Source organism: Dama dama, chromosome 5 (assembly GCF_033118175.1).
Source record: "Dama dama isolate Ldn47 chromosome 5, ASM3311817v1, whole genome shotgun sequence".
Lineage (NCBI taxonomy): Eukaryota > Metazoa > Chordata > Mammalia > Artiodactyla > Cervidae > Dama > Dama dama.
Window position 1 is genome coordinate 97,074,444 of NC_083685.1, and position 26,924 is coordinate 97,101,367.

At 54.0% G+C, this 26,924-nt stretch overlaps 3 protein-coding genes across 10 annotated transcripts; 1 reads left to right on the forward strand and 2 right to left on the reverse strand.

Annotated features, from left to right (window-relative positions):
• Window positions 1-6,433: 6,433 nt before the first annotated feature.
• Window positions 6,434-14,683, forward strand: TNK1 (tyrosine kinase non receptor 1). 4 transcript variants are annotated; one of them, XM_061143317.1, is made up of 13 exons: window positions 6,434-6,514; window positions 8,772-8,936; window positions 9,103-9,173; window positions 9,301-9,492; window positions 9,619-9,774; window positions 9,891-10,174; window positions 10,404-10,677; window positions 12,079-12,173; window positions 12,505-12,660; window positions 13,015-13,094; window positions 13,438-13,727; window positions 13,810-13,905; window positions 13,989-14,682. In XM_061143317.1, exons 1-13 carry the CDS (start codon window positions 6,484-6,486, stop codon window positions 14,100-14,102), a joined length of 2,004 nt encoding a protein of 667 aa, XP_060999300.1. In that variant the 5' UTR covers window positions 6,434-6,483; the 3' UTR covers window positions 14,103-14,682. The 4 variants fall into 4 exon arrangements, with proteins under 4 accessions (XP_060999300.1, XP_060999304.1, XP_060999301.1 ...); XM_061143321.1 differs by lacking the exon at window positions 6,434-6,514 and adding an exon at window positions 7,223-7,275 and having other exon boundaries at window positions 13,989-14,683; XM_061143318.1 differs by lacking the exon at window positions 6,434-6,514 and adding an exon at window positions 7,822-7,887 and having other exon boundaries at window positions 13,989-14,683.
• Window positions 14,684-14,685: 2 nt separating this feature from the next.
• On the reverse strand, window positions 14,686-22,749 carry PLSCR3 (phospholipid scramblase 3). 5 transcript variants are annotated; one of them, XM_061143327.1, is made up of 8 exons: window positions 19,199-22,745; window positions 18,811-18,986; window positions 18,288-18,547; window positions 18,137-18,179; window positions 17,815-18,035; window positions 17,380-17,541; window positions 15,574-15,735; window positions 14,686-15,377 (listed from the first exon to the last, which is right to left on the reverse strand). In XM_061143327.1, exons 2-8 carry the CDS (start codon window positions 18,815-18,817, stop codon window positions 15,321-15,323), a joined length of 912 nt encoding a protein of 303 aa, XP_060999310.1. In that variant the 5' UTR covers window positions 18,818-18,986; window positions 19,199-22,745; the 3' UTR covers window positions 14,686-15,320. The 5 variants fall into 5 exon arrangements, with proteins under 5 accessions (XP_060999310.1, XP_060999311.1, XP_060999312.1 ...); XM_061143328.1 differs by having other exon boundaries at window positions 18,811-18,990; XM_061143329.1 differs by having other exon boundaries at window positions 17,380-17,469; window positions 18,811-22,749.
• Window positions 22,750-25,248: 2,499 nt separating this feature from the next.
• Window positions 25,249-26,412, reverse strand: TMEM256 (transmembrane protein 256). Its single transcript, XM_061143333.1, has 4 exons — window positions 26,279-26,412; window positions 25,938-25,969; window positions 25,592-25,672; window positions 25,249-25,488 (listed from the first exon to the last, which is right to left on the reverse strand). Exons 1-4 carry the CDS (start codon window positions 26,361-26,363, stop codon window positions 25,345-25,347), a joined length of 342 nt encoding a protein of 113 aa, XP_060999316.1. The 5' UTR covers window positions 26,364-26,412; the 3' UTR covers window positions 25,249-25,344.
• Window positions 26,413-26,924: the final 512 nt, after the last annotated feature.

Below are 26,924 nucleotides of genomic sequence, written 5' to 3' on the forward strand. Positions count from 1 at the left end.
TCTGACTCTGCTCACTCCCCTAAAACCCACTGTGTACCCTTAGCGGCCACACTGGTCTTTTTTTTTTTTTTTTTTAATATTTACTTTATTTTCCTGGCTGTGTTGGATCTTAATTGTGGGGTGGGGACTCTCTAGTTATCGTGCATGGGCTTAGTTGGCCTGCTGCTTGTGGGATCTTAGTCCCCCGACCAGGGCTCGAACCTGTGCCCCCTGAATTGGAAGGCAGATTCTTAACCACTGGCCCACCAGGGAAGTCCCCACACTGGTCTTCTTAAAACTCCACATCATTCGACCCTCCTGTCCAGCATCAAATGATGCTTGAAAACTTGGGCTCTGGAGCTGGGCTGCCCGATTTCAAATCCTGGCTCTGGCACTTACCAAACCTTGGGAAAGTTATTTTTCTGTTCCTGTTTCCTCATGTTTTAAATGCAGATCATGTATTTCTTTGATTCCTTGGCCTTTTTTCCTTCTATCTACATTTTAACATCTCTGAAGAACCCATTTTAAATTGAAGACATGTCATAGCATAACGGTATATATTACAATTGAAAATATCTTAAATTTAGTGCAAAGGCACTTTCCTTACAGAATGACTGTGAGGTCCAAATCAGTTCATATAAAATGCTTGGGACTTTGCCCAACATGTAATGGGCCCTCATTAAGTATTAGTCATTATAATCTCTTACTTAAAACCTTCCCTAGCTTGTCTTTGCCTATAGAATATAGAGTTGACCCTTGATCCTGACATTCAAGACTCTCCACCCGCAGCTCCCCTCACTTTGTTTAGTCCTCAGGCCAGAACTTTCCGGACACAGGGCTGGAATCCCACTTGAACGCCCCACAGGCATCTCAGACTCCACATGTCCACCTTTCTAGACCTATCTTCCTCTCACTCCTGGGATTTCTCAGGTTAATGGTATGGCCAACAGTGTCACAGTCATCCTCCTCCCCTCATGCCATGCGCCCAATTCTTACCAGTAAGTGGTCTACCTCGGTAGGTAATGCATCTTGGAATCTGACCCCCTGGTGTCCCCTGGGGCTTCACCTCAGCTCTGCCCACCCCACAGCCACCCTGAGTCACTTCTAGTTGCCCAAATACTGTTACCTCATATCTCCTTCCTTTGCCCAGGCTTGTTCTTCTATCTGGAAAGACTTTCTCCTTTGGCTCAGATATCCCCTCTTCTGAGAAAGCTTCTCTGAGCCCCCAAGGCTAAGTGGAGTGAGTCTGCTCCAGGCTTCTCTTGTGTGGCACCTGTTTACCTCAGGTGGTGGTGTTTCTTTACACATCTTCCCGCTGTACCACACACTACTCTCTAAAGCCACTCCTTAAGGTTCTGGGTCTGTTTCCTCAGAGCTTGGCACATGGTAGATGCCAGGAAGTGTCACTGATGACTCCAGCACCTTCTCTGAACCCTTGTGATATGTCTTCCCCGGGTAAGCCCTTCATGAACACTTCACACAGGAGGCTGGTGGAGTTAGTGTTTGTTTTGGGCACATGAGGCCAACCTACCAGAGTGTGGCCTGTCAAGGCAGGGATATTTTTTCAGAGCCCCTCACCAATCAGGAGGCTGCTGTGGGTGTGGCAGTTTTAAACAATGGCCCCATATTTAATTTAATTTAAACAATGGCCCCCCTCTGACATGCTGCCTACCTAGAGGTAAGTACTATGTATCATTCCCTTGAACCTGAGTTCCATGACTAGCTGGCTCACTGAATGTGGCAGAAGTGACACTGAGCCACTTTCTGAACCCAGGCCTTAAGAATCTGTCACATTCTGCCTCTTGGGACACTCACTCTGGAACTCAGTCGTCATGCCATGAGGATGCCCAGCCTATTTTAAGGGTCTACATGGAGGGATTTGGCCAAAAGTCAGTATCTGCTGCCAGATGTATAAGTAACGCAGCCCTCTGCTCTCAGATCATCATCCCCAGACTCTCAGGTTTTCCACCCAAGGCCGCAGACATAGTAGAGCAGAGATAAACCATTCCCACAGTGTCCTGTTGGAGTTCCAGACACAAAGTCCAGAGCATAATAAAATAGTTATTTAATGCCACTTGGTATTGTTACTCAACAATGGATAACTGGAATGTGGAGCAGAAAGAAGAGCCTAGAACCTGGCACTAAAAGCCCTGGGTTGGGACTTTCCTTGGGGCCCAGTGGTTAAGACTTGGTGCTTCTACTGCAGGGAACTTGGGTTCGATGATCCCTGGTCAGGGAACTAAGATACTGCATGTCGCAGTGGTGTGGCCAAAAGTAGTAACAAAATAAAAAAAATAAAGTCCCTGGGTTGAGGATATGGCTGGCACTGCCACTTCCTATTAATAGCTGTATATGTACATGAAAAGCATCAGTTCACGAGCCTGAGCTTCAGTCTTCTTACCTGTAAGATGGAGTTAATGATGGTTAACAGGTATGGAGACTATGTGTCAGACTATGTGTTAGTTACCTATAGCTGTGTAACAAATTATTCTAAAACTCAATTGTCTGAAACAATAAACCCTTATTATCTCATGGTTTCTGTGAATCAGAAATTCAGAAGCAGCTAAAATAGGTGTTTCTGGCTCAGAGTTTCTGATGAGGATGTCATCCAGATGTAGGTCAGGGCTGCAGACATCTAAGGGCTAGTGGATCAGCGTTCAAGATTCCAAGATGGCTCACTCGAATGTCTGGCTGGCTGGTGTCAGCCGATGGCAGAAGCCCTCAACTTCTCGTCAAGTGGAGCTTCTCCATTGGGCTGCTTGACTGTCCTCAGGACACGATGGCTGGCCTCCTCCAGAGTGAGTGATCCAAGAGAGGGAGGTGGAAGCCACACTCCCTTTCACTATCAAGCTCTGAAGTCACACACCATCCTCACAATATCCCATTGATTACACTCTTTGTGACCCCATGGACTACAGCATGCCAGGCTCCTTGTCCATGGGATTCTCCAGGCAATAATACTGGAGTTGGTTGCCATTCCCTTCTCCAGGGATCTTCCTGACCCATGGATCGAACTTGTGTCTCTTGCATCTCCTGCATTGGCAGGCAGGTTCTATACTACTGCACCACCCGGGAACCCCATTGATTACACAGATCAGTGTGGAAAGGCATGACACTGTAATACCAGCTGGGGAGGTTCACTGGGAGCTGATTTGGAGACCGGCTACCACACACATGGGCACAGTTAATTCTTCAATAACCCTGCAAGGTAGATACTCCTAATAATCTCATCTTGAAGATGAGGAAACAGAGGTGCAAAAACAAGAAGTAACTTGCCCAGATTTATAGGATGGTAAGTGATCAAGCTGGGATCCAAACTCAGGTAGTCAGACTCCAGAAGTGAGCTGTCAGCTACTGGTTTAAAAAATAATAATTAATTAGGCTGCAATAGATCTTAGTTGCAGGACGTGGGATCTTCAGTTGCAGCATGCAAACTCTTCGTTTCGGTATGTGGGATTTAGTTCCCTGACCAGAGATGGAACCCGAGCCCCCTGCATTGGGAGCTTAGAGTCTTAGTCACTGGACCACCTGTGATGCCCCAGAGCTACTGTTCTATAAAGGCCCTCAGCTCCATTATGAGCCTGACAGAATATGGCAGATTTAAGACTGCTTCCACTTTGGAAAGAAAACCATCAGATAGATACAAGGTGGTGGGCTGGTGACTCCATTAACTAGTGAGGCAAATGTAAACTGGAAAAGAATGGGACCTCAGGGTCCTGGGAGATGGGAGATGGGGTGACGGAACAAGAGGATGTTACTCAAGTGTCTGGGGAGAGTTAACTGTGTGGGGCCAGGGAGTGTCACGTGGGGAGGGGGCAGGGGTGGGTTCACCAGGAGAACACCTATGGATTAAGTTTAGAAACTCCCATCCCCATCAATCCCACCAAAAGAGCTCCTGATGTCAAAAATCTCCTTTGCTTCACTCTATCCAGATGACTCTGTCTCGTCCATTTGTTCAACAAAGGTTACTGAGCACTTATCATATGAGTCAGACACCATACTGGGCATGGGGGACATAGCAATGCCCAGACAAGATGAAGTCATTTTCTACCTGGAACTTGGAATCTAGCAGGAGAGACAGACAAGTTACTGGCAAATTCTATCAGAGCAATGAGTGCAATGAGAAGAAAGCACAAGAATCTTAGGGTGTAGGGGAAGAGTCCAGACCAGATTAGGGGTAGGCTACCTGCACTTAGCAAGGCCAGATTTGGAGAAGGGTGGGAAGACTTTCAAGAAGAGCGAATAGTTGTGCAAAGGCTCAGAGGAGAGAAAGAACCAGAATGTTGGGGGGCTTTCCTCTGCTGAGAGGTTGATGTGGTCAGGGAGAAGGGGAAAAGCTCAGTGATCTCAGGGATCAGGGCAGAAAGGGAGAAGGCAGAGGCACCAGGATGGTTCCTGCAGAAGGATGGGTCCTACCTGTCTGCCAAACCCAAGGTGGGGGAGGGGAGGTTGGCCACTGGGCTGCCCTCTCTGCTTGTCCTCCTGGTTCTCTGCCCTGTGGGGAAAGACTTGGCTCTGGTGGTGTGAATGTGCTCATCTTTCTCGGATGCAGAGCCTGCAGGGCCAGGCAGAGGTTGGGGAAAGGCAGATGGAGAGGGTGGAGGGGGTGGGGCTCTGGGCCTCCAAGTTTAAGTGTTAGCAGGATGCCCCATCTCGGCCTGGAGGCGGGCCTCCCGAGGCGGGGGTGAGAATTATCAGGCTGTGCTCCCCCACACCCCATCATCTTTATTGGCAAAGGTGGGGAGGAGAGCTTAACTCCAAAAATAAGAAACAAACAGGGATAAAGAGGCCTCTGATTTCCTGGGGTTTTTTCCAAGTCAAAGACAAAGGTGGGCGGAGGCTCTGCCTCTGGTTTCCTGCTGGAGCACAGAGAAACCAGGCCAAGAGTTCAGTCAGGAGCACCCCCTCCTCAGTCTCCTCTCCATTCCACACCAAGGCCGGCGGCGCAGCCTCTCTCCCCTGAACCAATGATCAGAGCCTCTTCCTTGAGTTCCCTCCTTTTTCTCTCTCACCTTTCCCCAGCCTCTTTATACCTCAGGTTGGTTCTGTCACTCCCCTGTTAAAACTTTTCAGGGGGTACCAAAGCCCTAAGGCCTGAGCTCCTGAGAGAGTTCTGCAAGGCCCTGCAGACTGAACCCAACCAAGTCAGGGATCGTGCCAGCTTGTTCACCTGGATCCCCAGAATCTGGCATAGTGAAAGCCTGCTGGAAGGATGACCTAACACCTAGTTTGGCTTCTGCCAGCCTCTCCGGCTGCACCGGCCTTCATATCCCACCATGTGCTCCACATGTACGTATTCTTTCATTCAATACCCAGAGGACTTCCAGTGCACCCAGATCTGTGAGGACACTGGACATTCAGAGGAAAATCAGGTTTTACCTGATCTTTCCTGAAGATGCTCATGGAACTACTGTGTTTCCCATCAAGAAACTGGACAAGGGACTTCCCTGTTGGTCCAGTGGTTAAGAATCTGCTTGCCAATGGAGGGGACATAGGTTCGATCTCTGCGCCAGGAAGATTCCACATGCCACAGGGTAACTAAGCCCACTGGCTATAACTACTGAACCTGTGCTCTATAATTTGTGAACCTTAGAGCCCGTGCTCCGCAACGAGAAGTCACTGCAATGAGAAGCCCAACCACCACAACTAGAGAGTAGCCCCCTCTCTCAGCAACTAGAGAAAGTCCTCCCACAGCAACAAAGACCCAGCACAGCTAAAAATAAAAAAACAAAAATTTGGGAAAAAAGAAAAACTCCAACCAAACAAAAAAATGTTGAGCGAAAGAAGCCAAATGCAAACAATAAACAGTGTGTGATTCCATTGACCGAAAGCAAGAGCAGGCAGAAACCATCTCTCGGTTTTAGAAATCGGAATAGTAATTGCTGGGGAATTTCCTGGCGATCTAGCAGTCAGGACTCCACACTTTTCACCACCCAGGGCTCGGCAGTTAGACTGAGCAGACATCTTCATAGACAATATGCACTGTATCTATTATAGGCCTACACTGTCCCAGGTACCTTAGGACACCTGACAGATCCAGCCCCTCCCGTGGGGAGCCAGTCCACAGCAAATCAGAGATGAGAGATGTGCAGGGAACAATCACATCTGTTATCTGCCCTGGTGGGAGGGCAAGAGAGCTGGCAAGAAAACCACAGGAGGAGAACTGTGAACTACGGTTTTCCCATCAATGCTGGAATTTTCCATACGTTTACCAAGATGAGGGGGCTTTGCCCTCCACAGGACTCTGGAGACTGCATCTGCTATGCTCACACATCTATCCCTGGGACAGAAAGACTCAGGCCAGATATCCTAAGACTGGTCCTGAGACCCGTGAGGGAAAGGGAGAGGGCATACTCCTTCTCAGAGCCTTTTTGGAGCCAGACTGTGTCCCGCCCCACAGGGCAAGCAGAAGTTTACAGATCCCTAGTGTCAGCAGAGGTAACATGTGGGAGGGGCCAGAAGAAGGCCAGGAAGTGCCAGCGATGGGAAGTTGTGCCCTGAGGTATGGAGCGCTGCCCTGGATCACCAAGACCAGGTACTAAGCTGGAATCGGGCTGAGGAGCCACTCAGAAGCTGTCTCCACCCCACTTGCTCCAGAGCCCCCCACATGTTCCACCCTGGGGAGCTCCCCAAAAGGTCCTTTTCGGGGGCAGCACATGAGACTGGGAAAGGACATTCAGAGCAGGGGGAAAGGCCAAGGGCTTTAATCTTAGAGACTCGGTGCGGTCTGGGGCTGACTACCTGCGCCACCATCAACACCTCGGTCGTGGCGCCATTCCACAGCCCAGAAAGCTGCGCCAGGCCGGCTTTCTGCATCAGAGTGCCATGAAGCCCTCTCAGGGACTCGGTCCTGTTTAGCCTTATCCCCGGGCCCAGGGCGGGGTCTCTCTACCAGGGGTTATTCATTTCGCGGGTTGGGCTCTGGTTGAGGGAGGTGGAGGATTCGGTTGAAGGGGGCACGGGGCGGGGGTGAAGGGGGAACGAGACACCGAGGAGGAAGTCTGGGGAGGGGTGAGAAGTTCTTTGGTGAAGTCTGGAAAGCGGGTGGGAAGGTGCAGAGAGGGTGGGAAGAGGGCGAGCAAATGACCGGCGAAGGGAGGCCCCCCCAGGGTCTGGCCTGGCTGGCAGGCCTCCAGCACCTCGCCCCACCTCATCCACCGCGCCCCCTCTACCTCATCCCTCTGGGAACCCGGGCCAAGCCGCCAGGCCCCGCCCCGCGGCTTCGGTCCTGCCCTCCCCGGGATTTAGTCCCGGCAGCCTGGGCGGCTCCCCAGCCGCTGCTTCCGCCTTCGCCAGGTGAGGGTCGGGAGAGGCAGGGGCTCTGGGGGCCGGGCTGGCGGGGCGGCCTTCGTTTGGGGGCGCGAGCCTCCCCTCCCCGGTCCTTCTCTTCCGCGGCCACGTCTCCTCCTGTCCCCCATCTCGTGCTGTCCGGCCCCTTCTCACCTGGCCACTGGTCCCGATGTCCTAGCGTCCTGGGCTTTCTCCTCCCGCCGGCCCTGTTCTGACCCGCGATTCCTCGCCATCTCCGAGCGTCCCTTGGGACCCATCCTGGGGTCCTCCGCTTCCTCCGGCTTAACTAAATAGGGGTGGGAGGGGGGCAGGTGTGTGTAAGGGAGAGTGTGTGCGCAGACAGCCGGCATCCGGAGCACCGAGAGCCTTATTGAATAAAGACTGGTGGAGTTGCCTGGGACTCACGTGTGCCGGCCGGGCTCTGTCTCGGGCTCTGAGCTCAGGTGGGTGGGGAAGGGACTGTGTACCTGGCAGCCTGGGTGTCTCTGAGCAGAACCTGAGATTCACCGCCCGTCACAAATGCCCGATTTGATTTCACATGTTGCTGCCTAGGGTGTGGAAGACGCAATGACTCTGGGCGTCTCTGGGCAGAGGGGGCAGCCTACTGGCATATCTCAGGTACATGTGGACACCAAAGCTTGATGTCTTGTGTGTTTGTGTGGACCTGGGTGTCTCACACGTGAGGGTCGATGAATCTTGGAGGCAGTAAATGCAACATGTCTCAAGGGGGTGTTTGTGAGGGATACGTGGCAGGAAGCCTGGTGTCTTGCGGCAGCTAGTATATGCTTCAGCTGGGAGTGGACGTGTATCATGTGTCTCTGGTGTCTTTGGCATCATATCTCTAGGGGATCTATAGGTGTGATGTGTGTGTGTGTGTTGTACCTCCGTGTCTGAAGTGTGGTTAGCATATCTGGGCATCTCTGGAGTGTATGTGGTAGATCAGAATGTCTCCAGTGTACCTGAGTGGGTGTGTACAAGGGTGCACCTCAGGTCTAAGAGGCAGTATATCTGGGTGGCCTAGGGGTACAGGCAGGGCTTCCCAGGTTGCTCTAGTGGTAAAGAACCCACCTGCCAATGCAGAAAACATGAAATGCGGGTTCCATCCCTGGGTCGGGGAGATTCCCTGGAGGAGGGCATGGCAACCCACTCTAGTATTCTTGCCTGGAGAATTCTGAGGACAGAGGAGCCTGGAGGGTTACAGTCCATAGGGTTGCAAAGAGTTGGACACGACTGAAGCGACTTAGCTCGTCAGAGTGGGGCCACACACCTGAAGTCTGCTAGGGGCTGAAATCTTAAGTGTAAGAACGTTCTTCCTGGGTGGTGTTTGTGGGTATGAGGGGCAGGATTCCTGGCTGACCCTGAGATCCCTCCCTCTGTACCTGAGTGTTTCTAAGGGTTTGAGGGTGGAGCTGGCGACCATGTCTCTGGTGCCTGAGTGTCTCAGGTGACTACCCTGGACCATGTGACTGGAGGACGGGGCCTCACAGGGGTCCCTCCTCCAGACATGCTCCCCGAGGCGGGTTCCCTGTGGCTGCTGCGGCTGCTCCGAGACCTCCAGCTGGCCCAGTTTTACCGGCCCATCCTGGAGGAGCTTAACGTGACTCGGCCGGAGCACTTCGACTTTGTAAGAGCTGAAGATCTGGATGGCATTGGCATGGGCCGGCCTGGTGAGACTCCCCTGCCCCTAGACCCTACTGTTTCCTTCCCCAGCCTGTTAGTTGCAACTCTCCTCCAACCACCACACACCCCAGCTTTCTTCTTGCTTGTAAATCCCTTGCATCCCGCTCCCTGCCACCCCCATTACCCCATCCCTCTGATTCTGGCCTCCCTCAGCCCAACGTAGACTGGCTGAAGCTCTGAAGAGGCACCGTTCGGGGCTCAAGTCTAAGAACTGGGTCTACAAGGTGTGTGTTTTGGGGTGGGGGCGAGAGGCTTTTCAGGGCCAGCTCAGGCCCGGGCAGGGGGCAGGCTAAGTGGCAGAGAAGAGTGTAAACAGGGTTCCACACACCTGATTTCCCACCCTTGTTTCAGATCTTAGGGGGCTTTGCCCCTGGGCAGAAGGAGACCACCCCACCCTCAGATAGCCTTCCATCCCTCCCTGAGCCAGATGGGAGACTCAAGTGTCTGATCCCAGACCGGGCTGTGTGCCGAGGGGAGCTTCTGGGCTCCGGCTGCTTTGGCATGGTGCACCGAGGGCTGTGGACACTACCCAGCGGCCAGACTGTGAGTGTCCAGGGAGTCTACTTCATTCTGGGATCTTGGGCCAGCTGCCCCCTCTCTGAAGGCCCTCTCTGCTCTGGCCTTGGCTTAACTGCTCCCGTGCCTGACGGTGCTTCCCCCCACACCCAGGTCCCAGTGGCTGTCAAGTCCCTCCGGGTGGGTCCCGAAGGTCCCGAGGGCACTGAGCTAGAGGACTTCCTGAGAGAAGTGTCCGTCATGATGAACTTGGAGCATCCACACGTGCTGCGTCTGCATGGCCTGGTACTGGGCCAGCCTCTGCAGATGGTGAGCAAACCCCGACGCTGGCACCTGGGACAGTCCCCGGGCCAATGGGTTACAGGAGGGTGAGCGCTAGGGTGTCATGGGGCTGGGCTACCGCTCATACCGATGTTCTCCTGCAGGTGATGGAGCTGGCGCCCCTGGGCTCCCTGCACGCGCGTCTGACGGCCCCGGCCCCCACGCCCCCGCTGCCCCTGGCCTTGCTCTGCCTCTTTCTGCGGCAGGTGGCAGGGGCCATGGCGTACCTGGGGGCCCGTGGGCTGGTGCACCGAGACCTGGCCACTCGCAACCTGCTGCTGGCTTCACCGCGCACCATCAAGGTGGCTGACTTCGGGCTGGTGCGACCGCTGGGCGGTGCCCGGGGTCGCTACATCATGGGCGGGCCCCGACGCATCCCCTTTGCATGGTGAGAACCTGCGCGGAGGGGCAAGATCTGGGGGCAGGAGCCGAGGGGGTGGTCCTCTGAGGGAGGCGGGGACTAGAGGAGTCTTCCGGTCTGGAAGGCCGAGAAAGGAGGACTTTGGGAGGAACGCTGGCCCGCAGGCCGCACTAAGGGGGCGTGCCCAGTGGCAGGTGGGCGCTCTGGGTGCACAGCCTGCGCACACATCCCGCCCCCTTCAGCTCCGCTTCCACAGGTGTGCGCCCGAGAGCCTGCGCCACGGGGCCTTCTCGTCTGCCTCGGATGTGTGGATGTATGGGGTGACGCTGTGGGAGATGTTCGCTGGGGGCGAGGAGCCCTGGGCCGGGGTCCCGCCATACCTCATCCTGCAACGGCTGGAGAAGGACCGAGCCCGCCTGCCCAGGCCTCCTCTCTGCTCAAGGGCCCTCTACACCCTGGCCTTGCGCTGCTGGGCCTACCACCCTGCTGACCGGCCCACCTTTTCTGACCTAGAGGGGCTGCTCCAAGAGGTGGGAGCTCCTGCCTCCCCGGAAACCCCATCTCTCTTGCCTCTATTTCATCTCCCAGGGTCCCATGCACAAGATTGACATATACTGACTCCCAGGTTGGGGTCTGAGACCTGACTCTGAACAAAGCAGATTCATTCCTCACCTTCAGGGTCCTCAGAGCCCCAGGGAGACAGCTGAGGTCTAGTTTATGTGGGCTGGAGGCTGGGGAAGAGAGAGGGGAGCCCAGAGCGGCAGGACGCAGTGGGTGTTTGACAGGCAGAAGAAAGGTTCTGCGTGGGAGGGGGAAGTACAGTGATCAAGGTGGCAGAGGCACTTTAGGGGTGCACCAAGGAGGGACTTATAAGACATGGTAAATAACCGGTGCTAACGCTGAGAGCACTCGGCTCTCAGCAAGATACTGTGCTAAGTGCTCTCCGTGTATCCTGATGCATGTTCACTCATTCAGTCCTCACAACAACCCAGCTCAGTCTTAGGGAGGGGGCAGTTAAGACACTGACAGATTAAGTGATTTGCCTAAAGTCACACAGGAAGTGGAGGGATGGAGAGCTGAACCAGTCACTCTGACTGTAGAGCCGTGTCCTAAATCACTATATACTCTAACATTAAAGGAGTTTAGTCCTTAACTCTGAGGACATCTGGGGGCCACAGAAGGGTTGTGAGCAGGAGAGTTACAAGCCATCTTTATATATATGTCACTCTGGTTTCCTTGGTGGTGTTAGTGGTAAAGAACCCCCCTGCCATGCAGGTGACGTAAGAGACGTGGGTTTGATCCCTGGGTTGGGAAAATCCCTTGGAGGAGGGCATGGCAACCCATTCCAGTATTCTTGCCTGGAGAACCCCTTGGACAGAGGAGCCTGGTGGGCTACAGTCCATAGGGTCCCAAAGGGTTGAACATAACTGAAGCGACTTAGCACAGCGCACACTCTGGTCTGGTGCAAGAATGGATTAGAAGGATGAGACTGAAGATGGGAAGAACAGTAGACTGCAATGACTGTGAAGCAGAAGTGAGATGAAGAGGTCTGGACGAGGGTGGAGGCAGTGGTGCTACAGAGAAGTGGAGAATTCCCAGAGGTGCTTGGGAGGCAGATCTGATGGGCCTGGGTATGGAGTGAAGGCAGTGTACAGGGTGACTCTCCCCTTGGCCCCCCCTAGATAGAGGCAGGGTCCCCTTTTATTGCTCCCTGACCCCTGGGCTGTGTCCAGCTTGGCATGGAATCCAGATCTGCCTCCACTGGATTACAACCGAGGGACAGGGACCATCCCACCCTGGGCCCAGGACACAGGACACACCTGGTAGGGGTTTGCTTGATGGGTGCATGAACAGTCTCTCCTCTGTTCCCAGGACATTACCCTTGTGACTCATGCCACAAGCCCAGCCACCCTTTCCTCCTGTCTCTACAGGCCTGGCCTCCTGAGGGACGTTGTGTGAGGGAGGTCATGGAGCCCGGTGCCCTGAGGATGGAGCCTGGAGACCCCATCACTATCATCGAGGGCAGGTGAGGGTCTCATGCCTCCCACCCAGCTCCAGGAGGACTCCCTCCCAACCCTCCTGATGCTGGTCCCAGCTCAGCTTCCCCCCAGCTCCTTGAACCCCAGGCCTCTGCCTCCTTTCCCCTCATAGCCCCGAGCGCTCTACCACAGTCCTGACCTCCCCGCTAGAGCCACCACTGGCCCATAGAGCCCTTTTGTGTTAGAGAGAAAAAAGCATCCCTTCCTCCAGGCAGATGTGGCTCCATAGCGCACAGCTTGTGAGCTGAATGTAGACCGGTGCCCAGCCCCCACTCTCCCCTGGCTCCCAGCCCCTTTCACCCGTGCCTCTTCCCACAGCCTTGACTCCACAACCTGGAAGGGCCAGAACGGTCGCACATTCAAAGTGGGCAGCTTCCCAGCCTCAGCGGTGACGCTGGTAGACCCACCAGCCACCCGCCCTGTCCTCAGAGGCATCCCTGCCCGGGGAGAGCGACACCAGAGAAACGCAGATGGGTGAGGACCTGAAAGAGTAGGGGCCAGAGCTAGGCTAGGGAACCAACCAAGCCCAGCAACTTTTCTGGAAGGGGAGCCTGTGGGGGAGGTGAAGTTGGAAGGAGGTGGGTAAAGATGGAGGGGAGTGGGATAAAGCTGGAGGGGAGGCTGGACGTGCCTCATGTCTCAGTCTGCGTGGAGGCCTCAGAGATTCTAAGCTGGAGGGGAAGGGGTAAAGGTGGAGGGGAGGCTGGACGTGCCTCAGGTCTCAGCCTGCTCAGGTCTCAGCCTGCTCGGAGGCCCCAGAGATTCTTTGGGGGAGGGCACTGCTCTCTGCGGTGGGGATGCAGAATGAACTGGAACACTCTCCAACAGGGACAGAGGGAAGGCAAAACTTCAGGATGCCCCTCAGGCTCGGGGCCAGAGAAGGAATGTGGCTCTGCAGAGGACTAAAGGTGGGCGTGGCAGTGGGGACAGAGCCTGCGGGATCTCCCAGGAGGTCTGGAATCACCCTCCAACAATGCCCCTTGCTCTGATTGCATCTGTGATCTCCCCACCTATGATGTCCTGCCCTTCCTCTGCCTGCTGACATCCTGGTTGGACTTTAGGCAGCATCTCTCCCCTGCAGCCCCTGGCCCCTCTCTGGGCCCCCTAGCTGCCTGGATATGGGCATCCATCCTGCACGTCTGGGTTCTGCCTAGACAGAGGACTACCCCGAGGACAGCACAGATAGTCAGAGAACATGAAGAAGGCAGCTGGGCTTCCTCTCAAGTTGTGTTTTCTTTCTCAAATATGCAGGCATTTCCAAAAGTCTGGAGTCAGTTCTTTCCCTGGGCCCCCGCCCCACAGGAGGTGGGTCGAGCCCCCCTGAACTTCGACATGCCAGAACTGGGCCCCAGGGACCCCCAGGCCGGCTACCCCACCTTCCCATGGCCGCCAGCTCTTCCCAGCCTCCCAGGGAGCGGCCTCCCTGGCCCAAAAGAGAACCCCCCAACAGTCACCCCATAGGAGCACCTGGAGCCAGCAAAGCCGCCATCCCCTCCGGAGGACCCCTGTCCGACCCTGAGCTACAGAGGAGGGTTATGGAGGTGAGGTCTCCCTGAAGGGGCCCGGTGTCCAGAGGGGCTACAGACTGGGGAAGGGGCCTAAGTGAGGCTTTGTCCCTGGCAGGTGGAGCTGAGTGTGCACGGGGTCACCCACCAGGAGTGCCAGGCTGCTCTAAGAGCCACCGGGGGAGATGTGGTTTCTGCCATCCGGAACCTCAAGGTAAAGTCTGACCCTTCTCCTGGTTCCCGCCCTTCCTGGCCCTGCCCTCTGGCAGTCAGCTGCCTGTCCTCCCACCCCCACAGGTAGAGCAGCTCTTCTACCTCAGCAGCTGGTCCAGAGCGGACTGCCGGCGCATCCTGGAGCGTTACCAGTGGGACCTCTCGGCCGCCAGCCGCTATGTCCTGGCCCAGCCCTGAGCTCTGTTCTTTGAACACAGACACCAGACAGACCAAGGGCCTGGCCACATGAGACCAGGCAGAAGCAGAACAAGGTCCCAACAGGCTTGTGGTAGGTACAGGAGGAGCCCAGCATCGGGCACCGGTGTCTCCTCACCTGCCCCTTGGCCTCTGAGGGCACAAGCTCCCTTGGCCATAGGAGGAACTAGTCCATCCTGCCCAACAAGAGGGAATACTTGGAGGAGCGGAGCTGTGACACATCATGCCCACAGGAAGCTTCTGTCACTACAGAAAATGAGCACAAGGCCATTCTGGGTCATGGGAGAAGCCATCCTGAACTGCCATCAGCTACCACACTGGGCTCCGTGGGGGCAGCCATCTTGGATGACTTGGGGAATACGGCCTCAGCTGCCTTGGCATGGTCTGGGGCCATCATGGGTGATGAAAGGGGCTCTCTTAGACTCAAGGACACATGATCTTGTCAGTGTGATTATGAGATTATGAGATGGTCCAGCCCCTGCCTATCCCAGCTATCATATTTCCCTTTGTCTCTTCCCACACCCAACTCTTTCTCCTACCCTCTCCCATTACATACATCTTCCAGTGTGCAAAAAATTACAAAGTTTATATGAATGTAACATAAAAAGATACAGCTTCCTTCCTGGGGCAAGGGAAGGAACGGGTGGTTAAGGCACAGGAAGTCGAAGCAAGCACCAGCTGAGGGAGAGGAAGTTGGCACTGGGGTCCTGGCCCTAGTGGGGAGGTAGGATGCCCTCAGAGTGCCATCATCTGAGGCTGAACGAATTGACCAAGCGGATGCGGGGAAAGGGTGGCCAGGTCTGCCATCTTTGGTGCCTTTCCCACCCCCAGCCCTGTCAGAAAACCCCAGAGTCCTGCATTCTAAGGCCTCGTCTGGAGCAGAAGCCCTGGAAGGGGTTGGGAGGAAGTGGGTAGGGAACACTTGAAAGCCGATGTGCCTGCATGCTGAGGGACCACTGGAAATGTGGCGGGAAGTAGCAGGGGAAGGGCTCTCATACATACCCTTCTGTGGGGGCCACAGGTGAAGGAGGCCAGGGGAGCAGGGGAGGGATGGGGCCCCAAGCCTCCAGCCTCTCAGGCTTCCCTGTCTCTCGCCTGCAGTGTGCACGGAGGAAAGGGGCTGCCTCTGAGCAGGGGCCAGGGCGGGTGACCATCCTGAATTCTGGTTGAGTTGATGGTCTCCTCACCCACAGAGGGCCTCTAACTGGTGATGGCAGAGGGCCCAGCGCCTCCTCGCTTCTCGAAGAACATGTAGTCCTGAGGGGAGGGCATGGTCAGCAGGATATCGGGCTGGTCCAGCCTGGCTCAGCTATCACAACCCAGGTCTGGAACCCCAAACCCCTAAAGACTCTGTCCCTGAGCCTCTCCTAACAGGAGACAGCCAAGAAGCGCTCAGAATCTCTGAGTGAGAGCCGAGGGGTACTGGGGGGAGGAGCAAGGGCCGCCGACTCACAATGAGGAATGTGGCTCCGAGCAGCACAGCTTTCACCCTCACATCCAGGTCCAGCGGGAACTGCAGGCCGAAGTCATCTGCGTCAGTAAGGGCTTCTCGGAGCAGGCCCCCCCACTGCTTGCTGATGCGGCCCACACTGCGGGATTCGTCTGGGGTCTTCACCTGGCAGGAGGGAGACAGGGAGGGAGATCCCACATGGAAGGGGTGTGCCTGATCTCATCTGCCTCCAGTCCCACTCCCATAGTCCCCGGTTATGAACTGTGCAGGCTGTACACGTAATCCTCCCAAAGCCTTTGGGTTCCATGTGACATCTGGGGACACTGAGCCACCCGAGGTCACCCTGTGAGTCCACAACAAAAATCGGGATGGCAACTTGGATCTGTTGCTCTTGAAAGGCGACACATGACTACTAAACATCAGTGTTGGGAGAAACAGAAGCACAGTGCAGTCTAATCTCCTTAGCGGATGGCCAGTTGCTAGGTTTGTTTTGGTTACCAAAGTCCTTGCCACCCACGGTTGGTGCAGTTTGTGCCCTATACAGAGTAGCCTGGCCAGACGGGCTAAAAGAGGCTGCTAAATGCCTGATTGTGTTCAGCCAACCAGGCTTCTAGATGGCCCAGAGGGGTGTCTGTCCTCTCATCTGCAAGGTAGTGAGGGCTCTGTCTAGTGTGGCATGCAAGCCTCATCCAAAGTGGATACAAGTCCATCCAGTGGGAGGAGAGGGCAGCAGAAAGTGGCCTCTGAGGACCAGGGTCTTCACTGGCCTCTCTGAACTCAGCAGCAACAAGCCCTGCCAATGTGGGTGGTAATTCACAGTTACCGCCTGGACTTTATCCTCCGCTCATTCTCCTGTGGCTAGAACTGGAGTGATATCTTGCCCATCCCCTTCCCTGAAGGTCCTACAGCCCTGGGGCACTTCCTGAAGACCAGTCCCAGGTTGGTTGGGCCTCTCCCAGCCAGCCCTGCAGTCCCAAGAACACAACCCCAAACGTGGACCATTCATATTACATAAAAGGAAGACTGACCTGATGAGAACCATGCAGCCTACATATTCTCATCCAGAGATCACCAAGTTATCTCTTTCCCAACGAGTTCCTATCAAAGAAGCTTTCCCCAGGTACTAAGATGACTCAGTTTTAAAAAGTAACCTTAGGTAGAGCACCTTATCAGAAGCCTTAGAAAGCCTACCCGAATATACCTGTTGTTTCCTTCCTTATCTACACATATAATTATCTCTTAAAGTATTCAAGTGCCTTTATCTTCTAGAAAAGAAGGTGCTTCCCAGGCTTTACTCTTAAATGGTCACCACTTGTATTCTCTAGGCTCCAGGTTGGTGACCAGAATGTATGGTAAGAAGGACATCACCTGGATTTCAGGCTAGGGGTGGATGGGTGGACACTTGGCAAGGCAAGCCACAGGATGTTACTAAGTGAAATCAGTGCTTGCTCCAGGGCCTGCCTGGGCTCATGAATTCACACACACAGCGGCCATGTGGGCCCAGCCCAAGGTACACACAATAATCATCCTTCACCCTAAATCCAGCCTGGCCTAAGGTTATTTTTTTCTCCCTCAACACAAGGTTGCAGATTGCAAATCAGCATTGGCCCTTAAGATGAAATCCTCTCAGCTATTTTTTTTTTCCAGCCATGTTGTTATAAAACCCGGGTCCATCTTATTTCTGAATAGAGGAAAGCCAGCAATGTGGTAGGCATCACAGTGGGTTTGGATTAATGAGCTCTTGACTATCCTGCCTCATGGATGCCTTGGTTTATGAAGGTCCCAGGGATCTCCCCTTATTCCTGATACCTCAAAGTTGGTGTCTGTGCCACAGCCGCACGTCCAGCAGGGCCCCACCACTCTCAGGAGGGTCTGGCGGTCAGCGTCCTGGATGGAAAACTTGGGGATGAAAGGATGCCAGGTCTGTAGAACGTGGCCAATGGTGGTGCCCGGTGGGGCCTGGACTTCCATCTGGAGTTGGAAGCAGACAGAATCACTCCCCAGCCGAGTACCCTGGCCCCCAAACTCTCACCAGTCTAGCTCTATCATCTGTTTCCCCTCATGAGACCTCCCATCCCCTTCACTAGACCACCTGTCTTCCCTCTCACTAGGCCTCCCATCCCACCTGCTGCTGGCCAACTCCAGTTGGAGGACCAGCTCATCCCATGCCTCATCCAGGTTCTGCCGCCATCACAGGCCAGCCCCTTATCAAGTTTCTCTCTGGCCCCAGCCTTCGCCACTCACCTCCTGGAGGCCACACGGACAGCAGCTGCAGCCACAGTGGAGGGGGCGGAGCAGGCGCAGCACCTCTCTGTCCCCGGGGTCCACCAGGCGGACCCGCAGGGGCCGGCGGGCACCACAGCACAGCCGGGCACAGCAGTTGCTCTCCTCTGCCGCCTGACCCAGAGGTTGTCCGGCCCCAGAGCGCAGTTCGTAGCGGTTACAGGTCTCCCAGCCCAAGAGCGCTGCCAAGGGGTGACATGCTGAGGCTCCAACACCAGCGCCTGCCCCAGAGCCCACTATTTGCCCCCTTGATGAGGCCCAACCTATTCTTCCTTCCACTCACTTTCCACCGGCTCAGCTTTCTGGTGAATCAAGATCTGATCAATCTGGAAAGACAGGGGCCAGGCGGACATCAGCTGGCTGGCCTAGTCGTCCGGGTCCCCTCCCTGTCACTCCTCCCTTCCTTCCTTCCTTCCTCCCTCCCTCTCACTCACCTGCACCAGGAATTCGAGACCAGAAGGCACCCCTGGCAATGGTAAAAAGGGGGCAGCTGGTCCCGGGGCCCCAGGGCCGGGCGAGGGGAAGAGAGCAAAGCCCGGCGCAGGGGCAGGCACGTGGGCGGGCACTGGGGCCTGCCCGGGTCCGGACACCTGGCCGGGCCCAGGCCCGGGATGCAGTGCTGGCTCCGGGTATCCAGCAGTCACAGGGTAGGGAGGTGGGGGCGAAGGGGCATAGCCTTTGGGGGGCAAGTAGCCTGTGGGGGGGACAAGAGTAGGTTAGAAGGGGTCCCTGACTTCATCCCTTTACCGCTTGGCCCACAGGCCGCGAGGCTGCGGGGAAAATGTGATGAGAAGAGAATGAGAAAGATGGGGCGGGGGAGCAGGGCGGCGGCTTCTCGGGGAGGAAGGGAGGGGCCCCACACAGCCAGTCCGAGCACATTCCCGGAGGATGCGTCTGACACCAGGCTACCAAGTCCGTGGGGGGATAACGGAGACCCTCGACCTTGCGCCCACTTACCTGCCATGGGAGAGGGGCGAGGATTCGTGGGATGTCGGTGTCCAGAGGTTTAGTTCTAGAAGTGGAGGCAAGCTCGAAGACAGCAGACAGACACAAAGACAGACACAAAGACCGACAGGCAAACGCGGAGAGGCAGCTGCGCCCAGCGCCGACCCAGGGTCTCTAGGGCGGCGCGTCTGACTCGGGGAGAAACCGAAAGTGTCAGCGGGCAAGGCGGGGGCGCTGGGACCCTGGATTCCCGCAGGGGCCCCAGTACCGCCCCCTCCCTTTGTTCTCCCATTCTCCGCGGAGGCGGCTGTTGGCAGACGGCAGGACAGATGGGCCTGCAGTCAGACCGACGACCCGACCTCGAGGGAGGTCTCCTGACCCCTCTGCTCCCCCTGCTCACCTGAAGCCCCTAGAATAGCCCGGGTGCCCAGCACTCGGAGGCCAGAGGAGCTAGTGGAGGCGGGCCCAGAGGTGACTCCGCCCCCGACCCGTCCAGGCCCCGCCCCTCCCGGCCAGAGCGTCGCGCCTGCGCAGAAAGAACGCCTGCTTTCCTGTGGGGCCGCGGAGCGCAAGCCACCGGCTCCGTGGCTTGGCGGGCGTCCCCGACCTTTCCGCTCGGATGCAGAAGCTCGCCTGAGAGGGCAGCCGGGTGAGACCTAGCCCTGCGACCCCCGTCAGGTCTGCGGGCGCAGAGTGACCAGTGACCCTTGGTGGGAGCGAGGGCCGCTCGCGCGGAGCTGGACCCCAGGCTCCTCCTCCTGAGGGCGGTTCAGGCCTCGCCTCGCTGACGCAGCCGAACACTCTACACCCTCGCTCATTGGCTTTTCCGACTGGATCCTGGCTCCTCTTCTGCCTCCTTGGGGCTACCTCTACCTGACGCAGCAGTGACCCACAGGGACACTTCGCAATTACAATACTTCCTTCAGGCGCCCCCAGCCATGCGGGGGACAGGCGGCCAGACAGTAACGAGCATGCGAGAGGCGAGGCTCAGGAGGCAGAGGAGGCAGCCTGGACTCAGGCAGGCCTTCCCCAACAGGCATCACTTTCTCAGCTTGGAGTCCTGAGCCCAGGCCGGGAGGTGTGAAGGGGTCCTGCGCCTTGGGGGCCTAAAAGCTGAGTGGCAAGAAATGCATTTTTAGAGAAGAATCCGGGCCACGTGCGCAGAAGGCCTTGTGGGAGCTGGGCTTTGGCTCCCCAGGGCAGCAGGAAGCCCACTGAAAGATTTTCCGACGATGGAGGGAGGTCAGCTATTTTAGAAAACCATTTAAACTGCGTGGTGGAGAACAGAGGCACCTAAGACTGGGTTGTTGCCAGTAGTCTGGGGGAGGGGATGGCTGTGATAGTGTAGGCAGACGGGAAGCGGCAGACTTTGGCTATATTTAGACAATAATGGAGAACTTGCTTGAGAGGTGAGATGCGGAGGTGAGGAGTCCAGAATGACTTCTGTTGCCTGTCTGGTGACCAGGCAGATGGGGGTCTCACCCAGCAAGATGAACATAGGGAGAAGCAGGATTGGCGGCTCCTCTGTCCCTGTGTCCATGTTCCTCTGGGCTGGTCCTACAGCTTCAGTCATCATCTGCTTCAAACGCAAGTGCCAGATCTCTCTCCTGGTATCCCTTAGTGCCTCAGATTCTACCTGGCCCAAACCATGCACCAAACTCCTCCAAAACACATAAGGAAATTCAGTTATTCAGCGGAGATTTAATGAGCCCCTACTGTATTTCAGACAGACAATAAAAAAAAGTAGCATTTTTTTAAAAAAAGTAACAAAATTCCAAATCTCCCCAGGGAAGAAACAGACACTGTACATAAAATATATCAGAAGTCAGACGGTGACAAGTGCTAAAAGGAAAAATAGAACAGGGAAAGGAGAGAGAATGGTGAGCAGGAGTTAGTTTTAAAGAGGGTGGAACTAAAAAGGCATCATCACCAAGGTGATGGTTGAGCACAGACCTAAAGAAGGTTGAGGATTAAGCCATGTAGATTGCTAGGTGAAGACTTTTTCAGGTGGAAGGAACAAGGGCAAAGGCCCAGAGGTAGAAGTGTACCTTGTTTGTTCAGTGAACCAAAGGCCAGTGTGGCTGCAATGAAAAGAATGAGGAGGAGGAAAGAGAGGTCACAGGAGGCCAGATCACATATGGCCCCGTAGACCACTGGCTTCTACTGAATGAAAGGCAAAGTGTTGGAGGATTTGGCCAGAAAGGAGACATGAGATTCACATATTGAAAGAGTGGTCCTCAACCCTAGCCACAAGTTCAAATCATCTGGGGTGCTATAAAAAATACCTCTGGGAATTCCCTGGTGGTCCAGTGGCTAAGACTCTGCGCTCCCAAAGCAGAGGGCCCAGGTTTCATTCCTTGTCAGGAAACTAGATCCTATGTGCCTCAACTAACAGTTTGAATGCCACAACTTAAGATCCCACATGCTGCAACAAAGATGGATGATCCCAGGTGTTGCAACTAAGACGTATCACGGCTAAATACATATTAAATCTAAACAAATCCCATGGACAGAGGAGCCTGGTGGGCTACAGTCCTTGGAGTTGCAAAGAGTCAGACACGACTGAGCAACTAAACAACAAAACTAAACTAAAAAACCTCTAGCTGGGCCCCACTTCATTTCAATTACATTAGAATATCTGAAGTGAGGGCTTCCCTGGTGGCTCAGACAGTAAAGAATCCACCTGTAATGTGGGAGACCTGGGTTCAATCCCTGGGTTGGGAAAATCCCCTGGAGGAGGGCATGGCAACCCACTTAAGTATTCTTGCCTGGATAATCCCATGGAGAGAGGAGCCTGGTCCCCATGGGGTCACAAAGAGTCAGACATGACTGAGTGGCTAAGCACAGGCACACATCTTGAGTGAGGTGCAGACATAGGAATCTTTTGAGAATTCAACAGGGAATTCAAGGGAAGTTCTTGCAAAAAGCTAGATGAGATTTGATGGTGGCTTGGACGAGCTATCAGAGTAGTAGCAATGGAGGTGGTTGAGAAATGGTCAGTTTCAAGTTCTGTATTTGAGCCAACACGATTTCATGATAGCTTGGATATAGGATGTAAGGAAAAGGGAAGTCAAAGCTGACTCAGACTTAGTCCAGGAGACCCTTCATTTGCTTGGTCATTTCCTGCCCGCCTATTCCATCCTGAGCTCCAAGCACTCTGATTCCCCAATTGACTTACTACCAGTATAATCTAGTCTCCTCCTCTGGTGAACTATGCATGCTGAACGCAGCAAATGCGTCTTACTAGTCCCCAAAGGCAAAACAAGTTCAGTATCTACTTGTAACCTGAACACACTGTATCAAATTATTTTTTAAAGGGTCTATTTTCACTGCTGAAATCTTGAGTTTCTTGGTACATACAAAGAAAAAAATCTTAGCTTTGGGAATTGGATAGAAGAGAGTTTGAATCACATCTTCCCCAGGTCTTTGCTGTAGGACATAGGACAAGTTGCTTCACCTCTCATAGCTTCACTTTCCACTGACTGGCAGGACTGTTCAGTGGGAAGCGGACACAATGTGCAGTAATTACCAATTACCACGTGGGCCTTATTTAGCTTGGTTCCTCAAGAGTCTGACCCACTTGGAGGATCAAAGCAAAGGTAATAAGGATACAGTCCATGGACTGTCAGGGTCTCCTCTGCCCGGAGGTTCCCTGCACTCCAGATGCTGCCTGAGATGAAGGGTACTGGACGGGGAGGTAGGACCCTGGGGATCCAATGTTGGCTCTACCACTGGCACTCTGAAGATCTCCTGAGGCCTTATTTTACTCATCTTCATTTTTTTGGCCACACTGTACAGCTTGTGGGATCTTAGTTCCCTAACCAGGGATTGAACCTGGGCCCACATTGAAAGCACAGAGCCCTAGCCACTGGACTGCCAAGGACATCACCTCATCTTTACAATCAAGTGATATTTTGATTCTCTACTACTACACCTCAGTTTATGTCTCCCCTCTGGATATAAATGCTCCCCGCCCCCTGCCCCCCCCCCCCAGAAGAGTCCAACCCCTCAGCACAAGGCATTCCATCATTTGGCCCCATCTGTTCTCATCTTTCACTGCTGACCATCTCATGATCTTTAAGCCAGCCACCAGCAATCCTGGGGTTCTTGCCTCCAAAGCACTTGCCCTGGTCTGGAAAATGCCCCTTTCTCTCCTCATCACCTAATTCCTGCAGGTCTCCACTGAACACTACGATACACTGTAGATGCTCCAGGGGTATGGAGTTTAGCAGGGACTAGGGTCAGAGATAAATTCTGGATTTGAAAGTATGGAGGGACTTCCCTGATGGTCCAGTTGCTAAGATTCTGCACTTCCAATGCAGAGGGCCTGGGTTCTTTCATCTTTGCTTGGGGAACTAGATCCCGTATGCCACAACTAAGACCCGGCACAGCCAAATAAATAAAAGTATGCAGGTTGTAATTAAAGCTATAAGGGCCAAATGAAATTACCTAGAAACTATCTCACTCAGCTGAATGGTCTGCACTTTTCTGAATGCACACCTTCACAAAAATTAAGTATGCATTGCCAGTATACTATACAGATATCCATGTTTATAAAATATACACAAAAATAGACATTTTAAAAGGTGAAATTAAAATATGTATACATTTACATGAGTTCTCTCTTAATTAAAATTTGGTTAAATCAGGTAGACAAGAATCTGGTAAAGCAGCCATAGAGAGACAAGACCAGGAGAGTGGTGTCACAGAAGAAACAGGATGTGTTTGAGCACAGTATGGCCAACTGTGTCAAATGCTGCAGAGGATGAGGGAGATGAGACTGAAAATCATCCACTGGGTCTGGCAACCAAGAGAACATAGTGATTCATGGGCTTTTTCCCATGAATGGGGAAGAGGTGGGATAGAAGACTGACCAGAGGGTTGTGAAGTAAACTTGAGGCCAGATCTCTCTCCCTGAGCTCCCCAGTTACCTGCCTGGTATCTCCACTCAGATGTCTCCCAGTCATTTCAGAAGCAACAGTGTCCAAAACTGACCTCCTTCAATCTGTCCCTTCCTTAAGTGTTTCTTATCTGAGTAACAGCACCTCCACCTAACCAGGTGCATAAACCAGAAATCTCCCTCTCTTTCATCTTCTAAATTGGACCATTTTCACCACTTCTTTCCCCCTCAGCCAAGCCACCGTCACCATCTCACAGCTGGACCTCCAGTGGCTTCTGGGCTGGTCTCTGTTGGCATCCTCGCTGTCCTCTGATTGGTTCTCCAAATCTTTTAAACATATAAATCAGGTTCTGGCACTCTCTCACTTTAAACCTTTCAATGATTTACTGTCGCACTGCAAATAAATTCTGAGTGCTTCACCACTACTGCCTGCAAGGCCTGCACTGGCCATGGGAGACCCTCTAATCACTACATGTCAGCCAAGCTGCTTTTGCTCTTTCTCCAATCTGCGCAATTCTCTCCAGCCTCAAGGATTTCAAACTGCTCCATTTCAGCCTGCTTACCAGGTACTCTTTCTGCCAAAAACCACACTTCCCCACCACTCTGTGCATGGTTGATTCCAGCCTTAAGGGCCCCTGCTCTGTGAGGCCTTCCTAACTCAAGGGACACACCCTTCCCTGCCCATTGTTCTGGCCTCCCTATTCTTTTCCTTCAAGCACAGAGCACATCTCATAGTGATAATTTGTGTTCAGTTGTTGAAGGTCTGTTTCCAGTACTAGATGAAAACCCCACAAGGGAAAGACAGTATCTGTCTTGTCCAACCATTTGGTTCAATTTCCTTGTAACATTTGTCTGACACATGACCCAACACTTGATGAACACTTTAATAAAAATTAGCCCCCTAAATACTATCCAGTTCTCTGCCGTGGGTGCTACTCCGGCCTGCCTGGCCACCTTTTCTCACTCCTTTTCTGCCTAAGAAACTCAGCCCACACTGAGGACTCAGGTGGCCCCATGCCCCTCCCTTCCCATCTCCTTCTCTTTGTTCCCTGTGTTTCAGCCACACAACAGAATTCTTTTAAGAATCATCTCAAGCACTGTGAAGCATTTTCTGACTCCCAACACATGATGTTTGGTCTCAGCTTTAAACCCCAAAGTATTTTGTAAGTAATCACACACCTCCCATCCCACCTTGCCTTAACCTTGACTTCTACAGTAAGTGGGTGCCCCAGAAAACCACTACCCTACCAAAATCTAGTCTTAATGCTAGTAAGCATCAGTACCACAAAATAAGCTTGTTAGAATACAGATTCCCAGGCCCTGAAGAGGGCTTTGGTAAGAATCTGCGTTAGTTCAAGCGTTCCTTATGACTCTAATGCCCACCAGTTTAAGAACCTGTTAACTTATAACAATTTAACCTGAAGTGAACAGTGACTCTCCACCCAAACCCAAGCCTCGCTGATTCGGTCTTAAGAAAGAGAAGGAGTTCAAAGGTTTGACAATTTTTGCCCTTTCTCTTTTAGGAGGTTAGATGAACAAAAACTCCAAAGTTCTTTATTTGCCTTTCTCTTTTAATTCCTTTCCTGCTCCAATTCTTAAAAAAAAAAAAAAAAAAAAAAGTACCCAGAAATTAAACACAAGAAAGCTCAAAGAGCCAAGGCAAGCCAGCCCAAGAGTAGCAGGCTCCCTCCCACAGGAGCCAAATTCTGGAAGCTGGGGTCTCCACTCAGAGCCTGGTAGTAAAAGGTGGTGCAGAATAAGGTAGTTCCAGAAGCTAGCAGTAACCCAGCCTGAAGGAGATACAAGGCAGAATTCAGGCCAGTAAGAACCTGGCAAGTTAGAGGGAATGGGTGGGGCTTGGTCAGGGTTAGGGGTGGGGATGGAGAGAATTACCCAGAGGGGCTTTCTGCACAGGGGTACCGCTAACAGAGCCAGGCTGTGTAAGAAGTGGTGTTTGTTGGACTTTTCAAAGAGCTGTAAGAAAAAAAGAAATGGGGGGTACTTCCTAAGCAACGCAAGACACCAGAGGCTGGGGCGGAGACACAGTGGACAGGAACAGGAACGTCCAACTCGATCTCTCAAGCCCCAGCTTGCCCCTCTGAGGCACCCAGGCCTCAGACTTGCATTCCTTGCCACTCCAAAGATCCGCGTTCGGTCCCTCCCCTCCTTCTCTCAGGGACCCCTGACTTTGCGCCCTCCGAGGCCTCAAAGTCGAGGAGCCCCAGCACGTTTACTTCACCTCCTTCCCGTAGGCATCCGGAAACTGGGCTCCTGTGGAAAGGAGAAGCAAAGGTTACCAGTCCTAGCGCCAACCCAGGCAGTCCCCACTCCTGTGGTGGTGGTGGACCCAGGTGGACGCCGACGAGAAAGGGAGCCCCCAGGAGGCTTCTGATTGGTGGAAACACGCACGGGCAGGTCTGGGAACCCAGTGGACCCTGCTGAGAGATTTTTTAAAAGGTTCAGGGTTCCGCGGGCAGTCTGGTCGATGGGAGGGCCGACATTTCCTTTAGACTCTGCCTCTGCACCAGATCCTAAAGATCTCCCCCAGCACAATCCCAGTTCCATCCCCAGCCCCCTGACCGTGCGCCCCGTAGGAGGCCAAGCCTAAGGCCCCAGCTCCGGACAAGGCACCCAGGCGGCGGAAAGCAGCCCCGAGACCGGCCATGGCTGTCGACGGTCACGCGCTAAACGAACACCGCCAGGGCCCCGCAAGAAGCCAGCCAATCCCGATTTCCCATGCAAATAAGGTCTACGGGTGCCCAATCCGGGCCGTGTTCATTTTAGCGTCCAGGTCCTCACCCGGGTACTTGGACCTTTGTAAAACCTCTGTTGAGTGGCGAAGACGTCTGGCGGGCGGAGAAACCAGAACCAATTAAAAGCGAAGGAGCTGAGCAGTGTAGGCGGGGTTGCGAGGGGCGGGACTAGAGGATTTGCGTCACGGATTGGCCCACTTTCCAAGTTGATAGCCTCTCCTAACACCTTCTCCACCCCCCGCAACTACCGGTCAATTTCCGAAGATCCCGGTCCCTAGGCAAAGTTCCGCCCCTTTCCCCACAAGCTCCTCCTCTTCAGCTTTAAACCAGATCCACTCCCCAAAAGAGGCGGGCCCACGGATAACGAAACCCCACCCATCAGCGTTAGACCACGCCCATTATCCAAAGCCCCTCCTCTGGGCCAGAAGGCCCCGCCTTCTTCGTGTGATGCCCCGCCCCTTAGAGTTCACCGC